This window comes from Oncorhynchus tshawytscha, unplaced genomic scaffold (assembly GCF_018296145.1).
Source record: "Oncorhynchus tshawytscha isolate Ot180627B unplaced genomic scaffold, Otsh_v2.0 Un_scaffold_17_pilon_pilon, whole genome shotgun sequence".
Lineage (NCBI taxonomy): Eukaryota > Metazoa > Chordata > Actinopteri > Salmoniformes > Salmonidae > Oncorhynchus > Oncorhynchus tshawytscha.
The window spans coordinates 1210713-1226603 of NW_024609830.1; the positions used below are offsets into that span (position 1 = coordinate 1210713).

A 15891-nucleotide genomic window follows, 5' to 3' on the forward strand; every position below is an offset into this window, starting at 1 on the left:
ACAAGTGACATCAATACAGGATCATAGCTTTCAGCTGGATCCAGCTGGTCAGTGTATGTCATGGAAAGAGCAGGTGTTCCTAATGTGTTGTACTCGGTGTGTATATATACCCGCTGATACATGAAACCAAAACTATCTTAGTATGAAATACATAGAGTAATATCATTAATAACGGACTACAAATAAGGAGCTAACCAGGAGATTATTGAAGCCCCAGGAACCTAAATGACCTGTGCTACTAACGTACTACAGAGCAGAACTCACTGTAATAATGAATCTTTACCGCCACCTAGTGGAAAGGTGATGTTTTAGTGCTGTGGTTCTCAAACTTTTGATTACAATCACCAGCGACATTTAGCTCTGCCCAGAGTACCTTGGTTACACTACCACTAACTACATGTAGCTCTGCCCACAGTATTCCTGAAGTACCCTGTCGTGTGTGTTTAGGCAGTAGGCCTATGGTCTCATGAATCTTCTTAAGAACCCCCTGTGGATAGGTAATTACCCCTAGTGGTCCTAGCACCCCTGGTTGAGAGCCCCTGTTTTAGTTTTTAACAACAAGACTTTACACTGAGTGGAAAAAACATTAAGAACACTTTAATATTTAGTTGAACCCCCCCCACACTTCCCGACACCTCCTACCATATCCCGTTCAAAAGCACTTAAATCTTTTGTTTTGCCCATTCACACTGAATGACACACACACACAATCCATGACTCAATTTTCTCAAGGCTTAAGAATCCTTCTTTAACCTGCCCCCCCCACTTCCCCGACACCCTACCAGAACTTGCCCCCCACCCCGACACCTACTATAAAAATATCCTAGTTGTTGTGTACAACACATTTATAGACGACTACCATCACCTGCTGGGCACAAATACATTTCCTTCACTACAAATGTGATTATACACTCAGAACAGCATTTTCTAAATAAACTCTTTACACAAGTTTGTATTCAAAACTATTTATTTAATTCCGACAAAATGATTTACAAAAACCCAATACTTTTTGTATAGACACACAAGTAATATTTACATCATTACTCTACTGGCTCATTTTCCCCAATGAGAACAAAATACTGCACACATCCAAACAGTGAAATAACAGGGCTTCTCCAGCCTGGACTAGGGGAACAGGGGGCTAGCGGTAAGGGCCTGGGATAGAGGTTAAGGGGTTTGTTTTAAGAGCAGGCATATCATTTGCTCTGGACCAGAAAATAGCTTGTGTTGTTAAAGCGAATAACTTCCCCCTTCTCCTCTTCTTCCTCCTCTTCATCCTCCTCCTTCCTCTCTTCTTCCTGTGGGACAGGTTCCCCGTAGATTGGGTGGTCAAAGTTCACGAGGGCATGTCCTTCCTGGGTAGGCAGGGCTGCGACTGGGGGGGAGGGGCAAGCAGGAGAGGAGGAGACGGGACTCAACCTCCACAGTTTAGACATGAACCTCTCCCTGTGTCTGAGAGAGAGAGAGAGAGAGGGCGGGGACAGAGGGTGTAGGAAAGAGAAAGGAGGGAGGAAAGGCAGTGTGAGCAGAGAAAGGGAGGAAGAGAGAGGGCGGGGACAGAGGGTGTAGGAAAGAGAGAGGAGGGAGGAAAGGCAGTGTGAGCAGAGAAAGGGAGGAAGAGAGAGGGCGGGGACAGGAAAGAAGGAGGGAGGAAAGGCAGTGTGAGCAGAGAAAGGGAGGAAGAGAGAGGGCGGGGACAGAGGGTGTAGGAAAGAGAAGGAGGGAGGAAAGGCAGTGTGAGCAGAGAAAGGGAGGAAGAGAGAGGGCGGGGACAGAGGGTGTAGGAAAGAGAGAGGAGGGAGGAAAGGCAGTGTGAGCAGAGAAAGGGAGGAAGAGAGAGGGCGGGGACAGAGGGTGTAGGAAAGAGAGAGGAGGGAGGAAAGGCAGTGTGAGCAGAGAAAGGGAGGAAGAGAGAGGGCGGGGACAGAGGGGAGGAAAGGAGAGGAGGGAGGAAAGGCAGTGTGAGCAGAGAAAGGGAGGAAGAGAGAGGGCGGGGACAGAGGGTGTAGGAAAGAGAAAGGAGGGAGGAAAGGCAGTGTGAGCAGAGAAAGGGAGGAAGAAGAGGGCGGGGACAGAGGGTGTGAGGAGGGAGGAAAGGCAGTGTGAGCAGAGAAAGGGAGGAAGAGAGAGGGCGGGGACAGAGGGTGTAGGAAAGAGAAAGGAGGGAGGAAAGGCAGTGTGAGCAGAGAAAGGGAGGAAGAGAGAGGGCGGGGACAGAGGGTGTAGGAAAGAGAAAGGAGGGAGGAAAGGCAGTGTGAGCAGAGAAAGGGAGGAAGAGAGAGGGCGGGGACAGAGGGTGTAGGAAAGAGAAAGGAGGGAGGAAAGGCAGTGTGAGCAGAGAAAGGGAGGAAGAGAGAGGGGAAGGTATTTAGATAAATGGTGTTGTGCTTGTTTCTGTAGATGACAAAATTTAACAGCTAGTTAATTAACTGATGGTTAATCATGATAACCATAGATATGTACAGGACAGGGTGTTATCTAGTGAGGATGGGAGGATCAGAGTGGAGGTGAAGAACAGAGGGGGGTGGTTTACCTGTAGAGGTAGGTGGACAACAGAGTGATTGACAGCAGCACACAGGAAGCAACCACCCACAATACATGAGGCCACACCTCTACACCACCCCTAGACTCAGCGACTGAGAGGGAGAGGGGAAAACAGAGGGGTTGGGAGAGAGGGGGTGGGCGAGAGGGAGGGAGAAAAAGAGGGGGAGGGAGAAAAAGAGAGGGAGGAGAAAGGAGGGGAGTGCGGGTGAAAGGTCATGATATTAATAAACTTTACACTATTATACTGACGTGTGTGTGTGTGTGTGTGCGTGTGTGTGTACAGTATTTGTGTGAAACTTAAAGAATGGGGTGAGATGAGTTGGCCCAGGTTCTGTGTTTCCTGAAGCACGTTCAGTTGATGAGGTTATGACATTAGCTTCCTGTTATGGCCTTCTGTAAGGGAGGGGGATTTCTGACATTGAAATATCCCACTTAACTCTAACACAAACACACTGTAGCTTCAACCAATCGACATACAGTAGCTCTCTGTCCCACTAACCTGATGTCTCTTCTGTCATACCAGAGCCAGAGTCTGTGTCGTCTGTGTAGTCCTGCTGGAGAGACAGAATGAGACAATGTGAGAAAGAAAGATGTCACAGAGAGATTTAACAACTAGGAGCACTGTGTGTGTGTTTCTTACCATAACAGTAGAAAGATCGCTGAACGCAGTTGGCACAGGGGCTGTAATAAAGGACATTCACCATGAACCACACATACACAGCTAACTGGCTAATACTTCCACTAGTGTAGAGGAGTGTGTGTCTGGCTGGGTACATGAACAGGACCCGTTGAAGGGTAAGGGAGTTGACAGGTAAGCTGTGAAGCATCTGTTAAGTATCTGTTAAGACTAGAGACCAGAGCAGAAAGGAAGGAACAGGGAGGGGTTGTCATGACTACCTTTGTCTATGGGCTGGATGGTTCTCGTTAGCCTGGTCCTGGATGATATTATGGAAGAGTTGAATTAAGCACGTACAGATCTGGTGTGTGTGTGTGTCTGTGTGTGTGTTACCTGTCCAGGTGTTGGCGTAGACAGCCGTGCTCCATTCACTCCAGTGGCCATCAAACTCTTCCTTAGCTCTGAGTTGGATCAGGTACTGTACTCCTGGCAACGCATCTGTTATAGTGTAGAACCGGGCTGTGGTGGTCCCTTTTATCTACATGCACACACACACACCAACACTTTTGTTTTACTATCCTTATTCACATTTAACATACTATTTTCCCTAACACCCTAAACCTAACCTTAACCGCAAACCCCCTAACCCTAATTATAACCCTAACCATAAATCTAACCCCTCGGCCTAAAATAGCATTTCTTCCTTTTTCCTTGAATTGTCCTTGTTTTACTAACCTTGTGAGGACTTCTGGTCACCTCAATGATAGTAAAAACACACACAGATGACGAAATAGAAAAAGTAATGTCTGTTTGAGCCAGAACAGAGCAGGCTAGATGAACAACATGGGTCATTACACCAACACCCAGAACAGAGCAGGCTAGATGAACAACATGGGTCATTATACCAACACCCAGAACAGAGCAGGCTAGATGAACAACATGGGTCATTACACCAACACCCAGAACAGAGCAGGCTAGATGAACAACATGTGTCATTACACCAACACCCAGAACAGAGCAGGCTAGATGAACAACATGGGTCATTACACCAACACCCAGAACAGAGCGGGCTAGATGAACAACATGGGTCATTACACCAACACCCAGAACAGAGCAGGCTAGATGAACAACATGGGTCATTACACCAACACCCAGAACAGAGCAGGCTAGATGAACAACATGTGTCATTACACCAACACCCAGAACAGAGCAGGCTAGATGAACAACATGTGTCATTACACCAACACCCAGAACGGAGCAGGCTAGATTAACAACATGGGTCTTTACACCAACACCCAGAACAGAACAGGCTAGATGAACAACATGTGTCATTATACCAACACCCAGAACAGAGCAGGCTAGATGAACATGGGTCATTACACCAACACCCAGAACAGAGCAGGCTAGATGAACAACACCCAGAACAGAACAACAGGCTAGATGAACAACATGGGTCATTACACCAACACCCAGAACAGAGCAGGCTAGGAACAACATGGGTCATTACACCAACACCCAGAACAGAGCAGGCATTATACCAACACCCAGAACAGAGCAGGCTAGATGAACAACATGTGTCATTACACCAACACCCAGAACGGAGCAGGCTAGATTAACAACATGGGTCTTTACACCAACACCCAGAACAGAACAGGCTAGATGAACAACATGTGTCATTATACCAACACCCAGAACAGAGCAGGCTAGATGAACATGGGTCATTACACCGACACCCAGAACAGAACAGGCTAGATGAACAACATGGGTCATTATACCAACACCCAGAACAGAGCAGGCTAGATGAACAACATGGGTCATTATACCAACACCCAGAACAGAGCAGGCTAGATGAACAACATGGGTCATTATACCAACACCCAGAACAACAGGCCCAGAACCCAGAACAGAGCAGGCTAGATGAACATGGGTCATTATACCAACACCCAGAACAGAGCAGGCTAGATGAACAACATGGGTCATTATACCAACACCCAGAACGGAGCAGGCTAGATGAACATGGGTCACCAACACCCAGAACAGAGCAGGCTAGATGAACAACATGGGTCATTACACCAACACCCAGAACAGAGCAGGCTAGATGAACAACATGGGTCATTACACAAACACACAGACACACCAACACACGCATGCGAAGCCACACACCTGTGTTCCGTGTGGCATGGTGTGGTATCTGAGCTCATAAAGCAGCTCGTGATAGCGGTCTCTCTCTTTCCAGGAGTGAGGAACAGCCCAGCCCACCCTCAGTCTCCTCTCCTGCCCCTCCACACCCCTCACCACCACTGAGCTGGGGGGGTCTGGATTAACTACACACAGGGAGGGAGGGGGAAAAGGTGAGAGAGGGAGGGAGAGAGTGGGAGAGGAGGAGAATGTTAGCAAGGTGTCTTATTGAGTGGTCTGTTAAGCATGCACACAAACCTATACTCACATCACACACACACATGCCTGCATGCACGCACTCATCAAATCAAATTTATTTATGTAGCCCTTCGTACATCAGCTGATATCTCAAAGTGCTGTACAGAAACCCAGCCTAAAACCCCAAACAGCAAGCAATGCAGGTGTAGAAGCACGGTGGCTAGGAAAAACTCCCTAGAAAGGCCAAAACCTAGGAAGAAACCTAGAGAGGAACCAGGCTATGTGGGGTGGCCAGTCCTCTTCTGGCTGTGCCGGGTGGAGATTATAACAGAACATGGCCAAGATGTTCAAATGTTCATAAATGACCAGCATGGTCGTATAATAATAAGGCAGAACAGTTGAAACTCGAGCAGCAGCACGGTCAGGTGGACTGGGGACAGCAACTCATATCACACACACACACACAGACCTTACGCACACACACTCACTAATGTCCAGAGGTGTAAAGTCTAGGAGAGGGCTGGTGGTGTTGCCAGCAGTGTTGGTGACACACAGGTAGGCCAGGTGTGGCTCTCTACTCTCCTTCTCTTGATGACCTATAGCACACCAACACCGAGACAGCAGGGCGGAGTAGGAACAGTTGACACGAGAGAATGACCCTGATAGACTGAGAGAGAGAGAGAGAGAGAGTTAGTATTCCACCCACACTGTTCTGTTGGCATCATCTGTATGATAGTAAGTCATTTAACACAAATGAATGAGGAAGAGGAGAAAGAAGAGGGTGATGAGGAAGTGGAGGAAGAAGAGTGATGAGGAAGAGAAGAAAGAAGGTGATAAGATGAGGAAGAAGAGGGTGATGAGAAAGAAGGAAAAGAAGATGTGTGCTCTCACCCTTTCCGTAGGAGGAGGTAGCACTGAGGGACAGGAGTCACCGGTTGACTGGCTGTCCAATCACAGCGGATCTTACTGCTGGGTGACCTCTTATAGCAGGACAGCTTAGGCCTCTCTGGGGGAACTGAAAGACATTCCAGGGGAAAATCCAGAATGTTTGTCCGTTGTTCTTATGTGACCATGAATGTCTGCTGCTGATTCACACTTCACAGAACACATACAGTATGGTTGTCAGCTTCAATGACCAGAGGTGATGAGGTTAGACAGAGAGATGCCATCAGTATAACTCACCTGCCACGCTCACCCTCAGAGAGGAGACCAGTTTGCCCCCGCGGTGGCAGCTGTAGTTCCCAGAGTCACCCACCGCCAGGGAGGGCAGGGTCAGAGTGGCGCCTCTCCTCCCTAACACCACTACTCCTCCTCTTTCCTCTCCTCCTCTCAGCGGCCTCCCGTTCAGTCTCCACTGAGACCTCCCTCTCAGCCTCCTCACCATCCTCCCTCCCTCCTCCTCTTCCTCATAGTCATCCTCACTGTCCATCGCATCAGTCCACCGATTAGAGGGCAGCTCAGTGTCAGCCCCTCCCACTCCGCTGTCTCTGGTTGGTTGGAGCGATGTCCCAGTAAGAGGAAATAGTTTCTGTGTATCTGTATGTCCTGGTTGATTGACAGTGTAAAGACTCCGCCCTGTATCCCTCTGCTCTCCTCCTCCTTTGTGCTCCTCCTCTGTTACATCTTCCACATTCCCTTTGTTAACTTCTCTCACAGTAAGAGTGTGGTTTCCTGCACGAGTGTTCCTGATGACGGTTTTCTTCTTACTGTCTGTCCCGGTATCATCTGTGACAGGAGTGTCTGTTACGGTAAGGACAATAGTGTCCTTTCCAGTAGAAAATGTGTCTCTTCCATTATCACTACCGTCTTTTATTGCACTGACTGTAGTTCCATTATCACTACTGTCTTTTATAGCACTGACTGTAGTTCCATTATCACTACCGTCTTTTATAGCACTGACTGTAGTTCCATTATCACTACCGTCTTTTATAGCACTGACTGTAGTTCCATTATCACTACCGTCTTTTATTGCACTGACTGTAGTTCCATTATCGCTACTGTTTTTATAGCACTGACTGTAGTTCCATTATCACTACCGTCTTTTATAGCACTGACTGTAGTTCCATTAGATGTGGTGTCTGTTGTGGTGCTGACTGTAGTTCCATTAGATGTGGTGTTTGTTGTGGTGCTGACAGTAGTTCCATTAGATTTGGTGTCTGTTGTGGTGCTGACAGTGGTGCTGACAGTGGTTCTGTTAGATTTGGTGTCTGTTGTGGTGCTGACAGTGGTTCCGTTAGATGTGGTGTTTGACAGTGGTGTTGACAGTGGTGTCTGTTGTGGTGCTGACAGTGGTTCCGTTAGATGTGGTGTCTGTTGTGGTGCTGACAGTGGTTCCGTTAGATGTGGTGCCAGTGGTTCCGTTAGATGCCAAGACCAGAACTGTTGTGGTGCTGACAGTGGTTCTGGGATGTGGTGTTTGTTGTGGTGCTGACAATGGTTCTGTTAGACAGGTGTTTGTTGTGGTGCTGACAGTGGTTCCGTTAGATGTGGTGTTTGTTGTGGTGCTGACAGTGGTGGGAGAACACATTGTAATGACACTGGTGTATTTTCCATTTCCAGCGGTGGTGCTTGTGCTTGGCCCTGTTAACCATCACCTCCAGCCCGTTCACCTCCACCTCACCATTTATCAGGCCAAGACCAGAACGCTGCCTGGGGACAAACCAGCACCCTGGTTAGGGTTTCTGGAGGGAGAGAGCCTCCACACAATGAGTCAGTACTGTACAGAGACACAGGCACACATGCAGGCACTGGATGTTATTCTGTTATATCCTCCTATGCACTCCACACACGTTGAGGGGTATAGGTTGTGGTTGACTGGGCAGTACAGATAAACTGAGAGAACACATTGCATAACTGATCACCAACCCCTCTTTCACTTCCTCTTTCAACACATCCCTTCTTCCCACCTCTTTCTCTCTTTCCCTTTCTCGAAGTCTCTCTTCTATCTCCTCTCAGTATTTATCTTCTCTCAGCCTGTCTCTTCTTTAACAAACTCTTTCTCTCTCACTGTCTGTTATTCTGTTTCTCTCCTCCTCCTATGCCTCCACCCTCTCTCTCTGTTATTCTGTTTCTCTCCTCCTCCTATGCCTCCACCCTCTGTCTGTTATTCTGTTTCTCTCCTCCTATGCCTCCACCCACTCTCTGCTATTCTGTTTCTCTCCTCCTATGCCTCAACCCACTCTCTGCTATTCTGTTTCTCTCCTCCTATGCCTCCACCCACTCTCTGCTATTCTGTTTCTCTCCTCCTATGCCTCCACCCACTCTCTGCTATTCTGTTTCTCTCCTCCTATGCCTCCACCCACTCTCTGCTATTCTGTTTCTCTCCTCCTATGCCTCCACCCACTCTCTGCTATTCTGTTTCTCTCCTCCTATGCCTCCACCCACTCTCTGCTATTCTGTTTCTCTCCTCCTATGCCTCCACCCACTCTCTGCTATTCTGTTTCTCTCCTCCTATGCCTCCACCCACTCCTGCTATTCTGTTTCTCTCCTCCTTCTATGCCTCCACCCACTCTCTGCTATTCTGTTTCTCTCCTCCTATGCCTCCACCCACTCTCTGCTATTCTGTTTCTCTCCTCCTATGCCTCCACCCACTCTCTGCTATTCTGTTTCTCTCCTCCTTCTATGCCTCCACCCTCTCTCTGTTATTCTGTTTTTATCTCCTCCCCTATCCTCTCCCACCATTAAAGCTCCGTCACAGAGCTACAAAACATTTGTCTAAATGTTTACTGATTAACATTCTTTACTAAAAATAAACAAATAATATAACAATCTCTCTGTCTGTGGCCCCAACCTCCATAAAGCTGCTGTCACTAGACACGGGAGATTCTCTATAAAAACCGGCAAAAGCCAAACTGGTGACACCAGCTGATAATGTGAAGGAAACCCTGTAGAAACAGAATTATTTAAGGGTTTTGACAAATCTGTGGCTTGTTAGTTTACCCTTGGGTCTGAGTAAACACGATTGGCTCCAGCCTTGACAATGTTGGCCTAATACCAATACTGTTCCCAGGACCCTGGACTTTCAAACTTATAGTCTCATGTTTAGAAAGTAGTATAGTTTTGTATATCATTTACAAGTGATATCCAGAGCATTCGGAAAGTATTCAGACCCCTTCACTTTTTCCACATTTTGTTACGTTGCAGCCTTATTCTAAAATGGATTAAAACATTAAAATCCTCAATCTACACACAATACCCCATAATGACAAAGCAAAATTTCTAATTTCTAAATACATATATATATATTTTAATATTAAGTTTACATACAGCTGAAGTCGGAAGTTTACATACACCTTAGACAAATACATTTAAACTCAGTTTCACAATTCCTGATATGTAATCCTAGTAAAAAGTCCCTATCTTAGGTCAGTTGGGATCACCAGTTTATTTAAAGAATGTGAAATGTCAGAATAACAGTAGAGATAATGATTTATTTCAGCTTTTATTTCTTTCATCACATTCCCAGTGGGTCAGAAGTTTACATACTAATTGAGTGTATTTGTTGGCATTGCCTTTACATTGTTTCACTTGGGTCAAACATTTCAGGTAGCCTTCCACAAGCTTCCCACAATAAGTTGGGTGAATTTTGGCCCATTCCTCCTGACAGAGCTGGTGGAGCTGAGTCAGGTTTGTAGGTCTCCTTGCTCACACACGCTTTTTCAGTTCTGCCCACAAATTTTCTATGGGATTGAGGTCAGGGCTTTGTGATGGCCACTCCAATACCTTGACTTTGTTGTCCTTAAGCCATTTTGCCACAACTTTGGAAGTATGCTTGGGGTCGATGTCCATTTGAGACCAAGCTTTAACCTGATTTAACTGATGTCTTGAGATGTTGCTTCAATATATCCACATAATTTCCCTGCCTCATGATGCCATCTATTTTGTGAAGTGCACCAGTCCCTCCTGCAGAAAAGCACCCCCACAACATGATGCTGCCACCCCCGTGCTTCACGGTTTGGATGTGTTCTTCGCTTGCAAGCCTCCCACTTTTTCATCCAAACATAATGATGGTCATTATGGCCAAACAGTTCTATTTTTGTTTCATCAGACCAGAGGACATTTCTCCAAAAAGTACGATCTTTGTCCCCATGTGCAGTTGCAAACCGTAGTCTGGCTTTTTTATGGCGGTTTTGGAGCAGTGGCTTCTTCCTTGCTGAGCAGCCTTTCAGGTTGTGTTGATATAGGACTCATTTTACTGTGAATATAGATACTTTTGTACCTGTTTCCACCAGTATCTTCACAAGGTCCTTTGCTGTTGTTCTGGGATTGATTTTCACTTTTAGCACCAAAGTACATTCCTCTCTAAGAGACAGAACGCGTCTCCTTCCTGAGCGGTATGACAGTTGCGTGGTCCCATGGTGTTTATACTTGCGTACTATTGTTTGTACAGATGAACGTGGTACCTTCAGGTGTTTGGAAATTGCTCCCAAGGCTGAACCAGACTTGTGGAGGTCTACAATGTTTTTTCTGAGGTCTTGGCTGATTTCATTTGATTTTTCCATGATGTCAAGCAAAGAGGCACTGGGTTTGAAGGTAGGCCTTGAAATACATCCACGGGTACACCTCCAATTGACTCAAATTATGTCAATTAGCCTATCAGAAGCTTCTAAAACCATGACATCATTTTCTGGAATTTTCCAATCTGTTTAAAGGCACAATCAACTTAGTGTATGTACATTTCTGACCCACTAGAATTGTGATACAGTGAAATAATCTGTCTGTAAACAATTGTTGGAAAAATGACTTGTCATGCACAAAGTAGATGTCCGATACGGACTTGCCAAAACTATAGTTTATTAACAAGAAATTTGTGGAGTGGTTGAAAAACGAGTTTTAATAACTCCAACCTAAGTGTATGTAAACTTCTGACTTCAACTGTAAGTATTCAGACCATTTACTCAGTACTTTGTTGAAGCACCTTTGGCTGTGATTACAGTCTCGAGTCTTCTTGGGTATGACACTACAAGCTTGGCACACATGTATTTGGGGAGTTTCTCCCATTCTTCTCTGCAGATCCTCTCAAGCTCTGTCAGGTTGGATGGGGAGTGTTGCTGCACAGCTATTTTCAAGTCTCTCCAGAGATGTTGGATCGGGTCCAGGCTCTGGGTGGGCCTTTCAAAGACATTCAGAGACTCGTCCCAAAGCCCCTCCTGCGTTCTCTTGGCTGTGTGCTTAGGGTCGTTGTCCTGTTGGAAGATGAACCTTCACCCAGTCGGACATCCTGAGCGCTCTGGAGCAGGTTTTCATCAGGGATCTCTCTGTACTTTGCTCCGTTCATCTTTCCCTCGATCTTGACTAGTCTTTCAGTCCCTGCCACTGAAAAAGATCCACACAGCAAGATGCTGCCACCACCATGTTTTACTGTAGGGATGGTGCCAGGTTTCCTCCAGACATGACGTTTGGCATTCAGGCCAAAGAGTTCAATCTTGGTTTCATCAGACCAGAGAATCTTGTTTCTCATGGTCTGAGAGTCCTTTAGGTGCCTTTTGACAAACCCCAAGCGGGCTGTCATGTGCCTTTTACTGAGGAGTGGATTCCATTTGGACCACTCTACCATAAAGACCTGATTGCTGGAGTGCTGCAGAGATGGTTGTCCTTCTGGAAGGTTCTCCCATCTCCACAGAGGAACTCTGGAGCTCTGTCAGAGTGACCATCGGGTTCTTGGTCACCTCCCTGACAAAGGCACTTCTCCCCTGATTGTTCAGTTTGGCTGGGCAGCCAGCTCTAGGAAGAGTCTTGGTGGTTCCAAACTTCTTCCATTTAAGAATGATGAAGGCCACTGTGTTCTTGGGGACCATTAATGCTGCAGATTTTTTTACATTTTTTACCCTTCCCCAGATCTGTGCCTCGACACAGTCTTGTCTCGGAGCTCTACTAACAATTCCTTCAACCTCTTGGCTTGGTTTTTGCTCTGACATGCACTGTCAACTGTGGGACCTTATATAGACAGGTTTGTGCCTTTCCAAAACATGTCCAATTAATGGAATCTACACAGATGGTCTCCAATGAAGTTGTAGAAACATCTCAAGTATGATCAATGGAAACAATGCACCTGAGCTCAATTCCGAGTCTCATAACAAAGGGTATGTATACACATGTAAATAAGATATTTCTGTTTTTTATATTTAATCAATTTGCTAAAATGTCTAACAACGTGTTTTTCATTTGTCAATATGGAGTGTTATGTATAGATTGTCATTTAACATAAGGACATTTAAAAGATATATATATTTTACAATAAGGCTGTAACATAACAAAACATGGGAAAAGGGAAGGGGTCTGAATACCTTCCGAATGCACCGTACGTTTTTAAGAGAAGGCTTTTCAATTGGCATCTCTCCCCCTGTTTTCAGTCACAGGTGGGGACAGTGCAGGAGTTCATGAGTTGTGCTCCAATTTGACTGAGGATAGCTTCATTTGTGACCTATGTCCAAATTAGAATTGTGCACAGCAGAGCATAATAGAGTTTCCACATCAATGTTAAAATGAGTTAATTAGTTAAGTTATTAAATGTTATATTCCAATGTAATTTAATGTTATTAGTTATATTCCATTCCAATGAATATATTTGTTTTATGAATTAAAAACATCTATTGAAAACCGTTTGCTCCTGAATGTCATTGTAAAGACTGCTGGGATTTAAAATCTTGCATTATTCAAATCATATTTTGTGCAATTGTACATAATGGATGGTATGGATAGGGAACAATAAAGAAAATGAATGTGCAGGTGCGTTAAATAGAACTTTACATCAAATCTCTTCATAGTGTGGATATTAATGGTGATATGTGCAACACAATCCCCCCCCCATATTTTGTTTAAATAACTAACATAAGACAACTAAACTTAGCTTTTGATTATTACTTACCAAATCATTTCTTAACACACTTGTGTGAAACCCTCTGTCAATCTTCTACCGAGGTAACTGGCTTCCCCTGGGGCCAGTAGTCTAGTACTTAAAAAACGCCCCTTTTCTAGAAACAACGTTTCATGAAATAACAAAAATAAAGTGTAAACTGTAGCCATTAATTTCCATTTATAGTTTATTCCCCTAAACATGACCTTCATCTACATACCATTCCCCCCCCAGAACATAGCTTTTTTTGTGTCAGCAATTAGACATTGTTCTTAGGGGTGCCTAGTTACCCCCTAGTACCCTATCTCTGGAAAATATTTGATATAATCCAGTAATAAAATAAACCTACCTCTCCGTGGACAGGTCCCGTCCAGAAAGCAGTGGACTGTCAGCGCAGACAGGAGAACCGCCAGCCTGATCCACGATGGCATCTTTACGCTTCTTTAATACGAGACATCTCTCTTGTGTCGGTAAATCCAATCACACCGTATCAGTAGACTAGATTATAAAGCTGCTCCCTTTCAGACATCAATTAACACTCATTTGAAACGCAGAAAAAAAACGTTATACAAGTTGTCTCTGTTCCCGTACAAGCTCTCCAGACTACCTCTCCGCTGGACTGAGTCTGGACTGCCGTTATGAGCAGCTGTTGATTTACATAACTCAAATAGATCAGACCACCTTCTGTGTTTTAATAAAATAACAGAAGCGAAGACATCACCAGATCTGTTGCAGAAACGTTGCAAACGACGTAACGGGGAGGGACCTACATGAATGTGTCCTAATAGCCTAATTACACCCCAGGCATCAACTAAATGGACCACCTCCAGTCTCTCTCACACAGACACACACTCCCAACAAACTCTATTTAATCTGTATCGCGGACGTTCAGTTTTACAGCGTGATTGAAAATTCAAGGTAAATGTTCCCGCTTTAGCGGAGACTGTATTCACCGTACACGCTGCATGTCGGCTCAATCGGAAATTACCATTACAAGTTTATCCCGCAATATGTAACGATTCAGCGATACACAGAGAATATATCCCCAAATCTCAGTTTCTTCTGGTCAGACAACATGAACTCTCTGACACATGGACACGACACTATCTGTACTTTCGCAATGTCCGATTTCTAACTCCTTTCCAGATAGAACTGTCCATGTTTGAAGGGCGAAAGGCCAGAAGCACTTTTGTGGAGCCAGCGCGCTGGGGAGCGTATGTGACAAAACAAACACTAGGTTTACGTAGTACACTGCTTTTTCAGGAGATTGAGCAAACATTTTGTTGTAATCTTGACTGGTCCTAATGACATGGTCAGTAATAATAACCTGCTTCTCCGAAGGCCACGTTCACCTTGTTTTGTTCTTTAGGTTATGGAGTTAAGGCCCGGGTTGCGGTTAAGAACATTGAGACAAACGTCTGTAAAAAGTGCTATAAATAGGTTAGATTGATTGTTTCCCTTATTATAAACATTATTCCCCGTACATTCACACTACAAACGAAATCATACTTTGATGTCAACTGTAAATAATTATATTTCAGTTGACACTTCCTCTTTGGATTGACAAAGACTTGAGTAACTTTCTTAACTTGAACGTTCTCACTGAAACGCAACATCAACCTGCTGTATCTATCTATGACACCAGTGCTTGAAGTGGACTGAAATAGGTGACAGTACTTATTTTGGGCGCCCCTACTGTTTATAATTATGTGCCACTGGCAGAACGCCACAATATTTTAAAGCAAAACTCTGTAAGAGGTGCCAAAACTCAAAACAGTAATACATTTGAGGTGCGATACTCAGTACTAGTGCGTTCTGGCACAATTCAAGCACTTTATAACACGTTGCAACACAATCTCACACTCAACTCGTGCAAATATGTACAAAAAGTATTTAAGCATATTTTGTGTGTTTTTGTGAATTTTTGTGTGGCTTAATTCGTGTGAAAAGACACATTTTTGTGCAACTTAATTCATAGGAAAATACAGTTTTGGGGGGCAAACGTAGGAACAATATTTGAGCATTTTATGTTGTATTTTCACACAAATTAAGCCACATAAAAACGCACAAAATCTGCTGAAATACTTTTTGTACATATTTGCACAAATTGAGTGTGATATTGTGTTGCACTGACTTACAGGTGGTTTGAGCCTTCTACAGCAGGGAGAGACAGGTCCAGCAGAGACTGGTTGTGCTGGTTTCACCCTATAATCTTTCTAACCAGAGGCTGTATGCTGTAGAACAGTGGTATTCAAACTTGTTCAGCTGGGACCCCATTTTTTCCGGAAACAATTTCCGGGGAAGCCATTTTTCTTCCCAACATTTTTTTGTGACCCCATTCCACCCCAAAACAAATAACATAAATTCAGATTTTTACATCAACAAATAACCTTCAATTCATTACATGTTAATCTCTTATCAAATTAAAAGAAAACAAATACATTTTATTTTTCAAATTATCTTTCTCAAAAATGTTTTTATGTTGACCCATACTATAATC

At 44.7% G+C, this 15891-nt stretch overlaps 1 protein-coding gene across 1 annotated transcript; it reads right to left on the reverse strand.

The window, feature by feature from the left end:
- Positions 1-949: 949 nt before the first annotated feature.
- Positions 950-15267, reverse strand: il6r (interleukin 6 receptor). Its single transcript, XM_042319356.1, is given in 16 exon segments — positions 950-1452; positions 2534-2636; positions 3044-3098; positions 3185-3225; positions 3554-3698; positions 5324-5484; positions 6025-6203; positions 6428-6551; positions 6719-7537; positions 7540-7780; positions 7782-7884; positions 7990-8106; positions 8108-8163; positions 8166-8204; positions 10979-10988; positions 13737-15267. Coding segments are annotated over 16 exon segments (2535 nt in total). The 5' UTR covers positions 13823-15267; the 3' UTR covers positions 950-1196.
- Positions 15268-15891: the final 624 nt, after the last annotated feature.